A 6,058-nucleotide genomic window follows, 5' to 3' on the forward strand; every position below is an offset into this window, starting at 1 on the left:
CCCCGGCCACCCACCGTGTTTGCTGCCTGGAGTGTCTGTGGTTCCTCCCCGAGAGGAAACACAAAAGCGTGTGTCAGAAGCAGCGATGGCTCAGAAACAAATGCAAGGAGGTGAAACAAGTTCTGTGCTGAGGCAGAGGTTGGATCCCCCTAGTCCAGAGACACTGCCCCGGCTTCGTTTCTGGGCTTCATGTGTTATCTGTATTAATGGGCAAGTCACTCTTTGCCTTTTTATTGCCACTGCTCCAGAGTTTTTAATTGTTTTCTCATTACAAGCTCTTTTAAAGTAAGAGCTCCATCATTGTGGTGCTAGTTGCGTGCTGAATTTTCAAGAGAGAGGCAAGGCATGCGTGTCTGCCGTTTAAATTCCTCGCATGTTGTTCCTCTCATCCTTGTGCCTGGAACTTTTACTGTAACTTATGTGGAGGAATGAGCCAAACGCCGTAACACCCTAGGCAGGTGATGGGAATGTATTTGTTCTGTAAATGGTGAACTTGAATGGCAGAGAAGTGACTTTCTAAGGTTATCTGACAAGTGTGTAGCAGACTGCATGGCCTATGGGACTTGGGATTCGTTTTAACCTGATCTGCCTGTTAGACAGCACTGCTGGGCTGCTGTAAGGACTGCTGATGCTTCTGGGCAGTATTTTCTATGTAAATGCAGCTAATAATATTTGAAAGAGTTGGAGTTTGGTGGTGTGTGTTAGGGAGCGGGCGCTTGAACTTGCCGTAGTGTGGAGAGCAGTTGCTGAAGTGTTGCTGGGGTGGCTGGTGCTGAAAATGCCTTCAGAATTTCCTGGATTAAAAAGATGATCTGGGTGACTAACAGAGTTTGTAAATTCATGTTAACACTCGGTTTCCTTTGCCGTGCTTTGCTGCACTGCCTCTTGCTGTTAAAAGCTGTGCTAGAGGTAATTTGTGTTTGTTCCTATAACCTTGTGGAGCATTTCTGGCTCTGTGGTGTCTGATCGCGGCGCTGCCGGCTGAGAGCGGAGCTCTGGAAATCGTGGCGTTGCGCCTTTGGTTGGGCTGTCAGGGAAAAGAGCCCCTCTAATGTGTTGACAGCTTGCATTTGCATTAAATATGACATTCTGGGCTCTCAGAAAGCTTTAAAATTAAATGATCTTCATAGCTTCCACCTGGAAGAGGCTGCGTTCCGGCATCCTGCAAGCCCCAGCGCTGCCTGGGCCGGGGGCTGCGGCTCTGGACTGCCATCTATTGAATTGCTCCAGTTTTATCTTTGCAGGAGTTGTCCTTTTTTCGAGGAATACAGTTTAGGCTTAACACCTAACAAATTGTGCCTTGTTTTTGAGGAGAGCTCAGTGCTTCAGCGCGACCTGAGGTTTGTGTTCACTAGGCAGAGCTAATTAAACTAGCTGGGCCCTGTCTTTGTTATCTTCTGCACCAGCCTCTCTGTCTGGATGGGAAATGCATCTTCAGTGGTGAAAACAAACATTATACCACTTCCTGAAGCCATGCAGTGTCCTTAGGAGTAGATTATCCAGGGATCTGAGGATATTGTTTGGTGAAAAGGACTTGGTGCGATAATGGCATGAACTGGGATGGATTTGTTTGCTTTCTGTCTCCTGAGAACTGAATGCTGATTTCTGAGAAAGGGAGATGGAAGGTTTCTTTTTCTCCACCGCCTCTATTTTACTTCTCTTTTTGCATCTCCTAGGCACCTCTGAGGAGGTGGCTCCTCCTCTCCAGCAAAGCTTCATGATCCCCAGAAAGGAGATAAACGTGGTTTCCGACATGGCCAAGTGGAAGCGCTCTCAGGTACGGCTCTGTGGTCGGGGAAGACTGGTAAGCGCTTGTAATTTTTCAGTGGCAGCCAGACCTGGTCTGGGAACAGTCACAAGGTAAAGCAGGTTTGGGCAGGTAATGGGAAATTAATTGATTTGTGGTTTAAAGCAGAAGAGTCTGTTTGTAGAAAATGACTTAGCAGTGAGACATGAAGTCTGGCAGCCAAATGCTCTCACAAAGGACTCAGCCAGGGAGACCAGAGATGCTTAAAAATTACTGCTGCTCTCTCCCAACAAGCTAGACAAGAAGCTGGTGACTATCTCATCCTACCTAGCCTATACCTTGTATCAGAACTGGATTTACCCAGTGCTGTTTGAACTCAGCTTGAGCACGGTCCTGCTCCTGTAACAGCGTCAGGCTGGGCTGGTTCCTGGGGCCTTCCCACCTTGCCGTACTGGAAGGGGCTCTAGAGCCAAGGCCTTCAATCTCCTGGGTAATTTTTGTTTACAGTATGTGTGGAGCTGGTGGAACAGGCAGGTTCTCCCCTCTCTGCCTTTGAGGGATTAGCGTGTTAGCTCGGGCTTGTCTCACCTCTTAGGAGCAAGTTCTTGCTTAATGGCTGCTCTGTGGTGTCTTAAGAGAACCTTAAGTTATAGCCAGGCCTCAAGCAAGCCTTGGAGTGCAGCTTCCTTTGTTAAGTCTCCTGGGTTTAAGGAGTTGCTCCTAAGCAGGGGCCCAAGGAGGGGGAGCTGGCAGCGTGCTAGGTGTTTTCTAAGGCTTAGAGCTGTGGAGCTGCACTCGCTAGGATGCTTCAAGAGCAGCGAATTTAAAGAGGAGAGCAGTGAGGAGCCTGAACTGTCTCCCACTTGTCAGTCGTGCATAAGCATGGGAGAATGGTGTAAGGAGGAAAGGGCACAGCTGAGACCCTGCAGTGCTGAGGAGTTTGAATTTGACCTGAGAGGAGACAGGGAGCTGAGAGAAGTATTTCAGGGGCAATGCGAGCGTTTTTAGGATTCTCCTCTCTGTGATTTTTACAGAGATGCAGAGTTCTTGTTGCAATCGCCAAAAATAGCAGTAACCTCTCGGCAAGCCCTGCACCCTGGGTGTCTCTGAGCAAGCAGCGTTGTGTGTTGGGAAAGGTTCCCCTGGCTTGCAGGAGTGCTCCCATGCTGCGCTACTTGTTCAAACAGATCCTGCGTATTCACTAATGCCCTGCTCTCTCCTGCAGGCCTACGCAGATTACATGGGCTTCATCCTCACTCTGAATGAAGGTGTCAGGGGCAAGAAGCTGACCTGTGAATACAAAATTTCAGAGGTAGGAGAAGAGTTTGGATCCCCTCATTTCTACTTTTCTGCCTTTTTTCTTTTTTAAATTTTTTGCCTCTACAGTGAATATTTCCTAGGTGAGGAATGAGTTGGCAGCTTATCTGGGAGCCAGGGAGAATAAACGTGGTTGGCTTGTGCTTGGGACTGCAAATGTCAGCCTGCAGTCCTCCCTGCAGGGTGCAGACACTTGCTGGACGGGAAACCAAGCAAGTTACAGGTGGACAGAAGCTGGTGCTGAAAAGGAGGATGTGGAAGGGACGTGTTTTGATCCTGCTTTCACCTTTTTTTTTTCATTCGGTGATCTTTTGAAGACATGGTATTCCCACTTGGTTGCAGGCAAAGACTGAGATGTCTGTGAGACCTCGGGCAGGGCGCTTGTCTCCTTGTGCCTGGGCTCCCTCGCTGCTCAGGCTGTGCTGACAACACCCATCTCCTCCCGCCACGCTGTAGCTGAGCTGTGCGAGGTCTGGTTGGACGGTGTGTGAGCTCAACGTGTGTCTTTGACTGGATCTTCCTTGCCAAGGGTTGTGCCGAGGGCTACGGCGTGGGGGGGTTGCGGGGCATGTGGGAGGGCTGGGCTAGGGGGCCACGTTTAGCCTGTGTGACAGAATCTCCTCTTCTGAGGTGTTAAGCAGAAAGGACCTATTTTTCCCCTTGCATTAACGTCGCTGTCCCCTGGCTCTGTCTGCTGCCACATGCTGTTTTAACGCCTGTTCACCTTATCAGGGCACAGCGAGATCTTGCAGGGCATGTGCTGGCCACCAGCTTCGCTTGTGTGTTGCGTGCTGGATCCCCCTTCCGTGTTCTGTGTTGCCATGAGGAGGTCCTTGGGTACGTTTTTACTGTTCAAACTTATCACGACTGTGTAAGAAAGCTGGGAATAGAGTAAAAAGATCTGAGCAGAATGGGAAGCAGACTGGGCCCTGTGTGTTTATAGCGTCTTTCTGTTGTGGGAAGGCAGCATGCAGTGATCTTTAACCTGGTGGTTTGTGTCTCAAGCAGGTGTGTTAAGTCCAGGCTTCCTTTCTGGGAGGTGGTGTGTGAATGAGAAGCTTGCTTGTAGTTCGTGGGCGGGGGATCACGGATAATGAGTCCCTTCTTTACAGGCTTTGTGTCCATCTTTTGTTCCTTCAGTTCGGTAGAAACTGCTGTCAAATGCTGCTCTTGCTGTCTGCATTTCACCTTTGAGTTTTCTCTTTGTAACAATCTCACTCATTCCCAACCATTCACAGCGCAGTTCAAGGCAAACAAAGCATTAAAAACAAGCAAAACAAAGAGGAAAAAACCCACCCTCTTCTGCCAATCCCTTTAGCTGACAGCTGTTTAGGAAAAGCTGTATCTGGGCTGCCTCCGTGCAGCAGATCCCTCTTGGAGTGAATGTTTACCACCCGTGGTCCCAGTTCAGGTGACAAACAAGAGACACGGTCCTGGCTGCTTGGGAAGTGACGGGGAACGTGTCTCGTTCCCCTGGCGCTGAGCAGAGCAGGAGCTTGTGGCTTGAGGCACAGGAGGAGCATCCCCAGGGTTGCCTTGTTGATGAGGTTGCCTGTTCGCGCGGGTTCGTTTGTAGATCAAACTGCTTATCCGTGCTTTTAAAGGCTCAGCCCCTTGTGGCCTCTGCTTGCATCTCTGCTTCACTTTCTTCTCTTTTGCCGTACCTGCTGCTGATGTGCTTTTGTGCCATCCCATCTTCCTCCCTGATCAAATGCTGGGGACACCTTCCTTTGGCAAATGACCTCCTGGAATCCTTTCTGCTGGATACGTATCCTCTCCGTGACTTACTGGTATTGCTTTGCCATAGTAAAAAAAAAAAAAAAAAGAAAGTATGGTCTGCTCTGCTTTGAAAGAGACAGCTTAATGGTTTCCCGAGTAGCGTGTGTCGATACCAAACTGTCTGCTGGAGCGAGAGCTGGATCCTTTGGGGGCTGGGTCCCTGCTGAGACTTGCTGAGCTTGCTCTGCTCTTACAGAAAAACTGCGTGGAGCTGTCTGGGGTTTTGCTGGAGGCATCTGACAAGTAGTGATAGCTGAGCTGTTGTTTAGGACTCTGGCGTAGACACTGTGTCTGGCACAAGGTTGTATGACTGATAGGCTATGACCTGCCTTCTCCTCCTGGAGGGAGAGCTTTTCACGTGGGGAAACCGTGCGGCAACTGCTGGGCTGCAGCCTGGAGCAGTTTTTTCAAAGCTGTGACTTTGATCAGAGGAGCAGTGAGGCAAGGAGGAGGTTAATTTTGGCCATGCAAGGCAGAGCAGACCTTCCCTTCAAGCAGCCTGATGCACCGGGGAAACCGGCTGGAGGGAAGCTGGTCAGCCTTGTGGCTTGCTCTGGTTCCAGGGGAGAAGTGGGGAAGCAGAAATCCCCTGATTTTAACAGCTTCCACCTCTGGCAGGGCACAAGGAGCCCGCAGGAGCAGGCTTGATCCCCACAGGCAGCTCTGGTGCCTTCTCAGCACCTCCGCCTGCCTGGCCCCTGCTCTTGAGAGACGCTGACAGGCCTCTGCTCGGCAGGAGGCTCCGTGGTTTGCCTTTGGTGGTTTGCCTTTGAGACCGGTGGCAGACTCAGGGTCAAGGGGATGCAAAATCAGCACAACCAGGAGAGTGGAGGGGAGAGGCTGCCCTTGCTTTGATCACTGGAAAGGTAAAGCAAAAATAGAGCTAAAAAACCCAGCCAGGCAAAACAAGGCTGCAGCAGTGCTGATGGTTGTGTTCCTGTCAGCTCTGCTCTTCCCCTCCTTCTCCCCGCGCTGAGGTCGGCCTTGGATGTACGAGTTTCCTCTGCCGGACAATGGGAAGCCGCTGCTTTTAGTAACCCCCTTTTCAAAGGGCCTTGAGCCCAAAACGAGCCACATCTCTTTAATTATTTATTGGCATGGCTGAGCCAGCAGCTGGGTCCTGCTCTCCCGTGTTCAGTGGGGCTGGGCTTTTTAATCCCTTTAAAGCAAGCGAGTGGGGAAGGGGAGGTTCGACTCTCGCGCTCCCCCAGGACT

General features: G+C 50.6%; 1 protein-coding gene across 1 annotated transcript in view; it reads left to right on the forward strand.

The window, feature by feature from the left end:
* Nucleotides 1–1,680: 1,680 nt before the first annotated feature.
* PPP2R4 (protein phosphatase 2A activator, regulatory subunit 4) overlaps nt 1,681–6,058 on the forward strand; it is a 13,164-nt gene continuing 8,786 nt past the window's right edge. The window contains exons 1-2 of the mRNA XM_009879508.1: nt 1,681–1,777; nt 2,973–3,059. Coding sequence (XP_009877810.1) covers nt 1,718–1,777; nt 2,973–3,059 — 147 coding nt within the window. The 5' untranslated portion in view covers nt 1,681–1,717. The remainder of the gene's footprint in view (nt 1,778–2,972; nt 3,060–6,058) is intronic.

Source organism: Apaloderma vittatum, unplaced genomic scaffold (assembly GCF_000703405.1).
Source record: "Apaloderma vittatum isolate BGI_N311 unplaced genomic scaffold, ASM70340v1 scaffold26612, whole genome shotgun sequence".
In the NCBI taxonomy this organism is placed as follows: Eukaryota; Metazoa; Chordata; class Aves; order Trogoniformes; family Trogonidae; genus Apaloderma; species Apaloderma vittatum.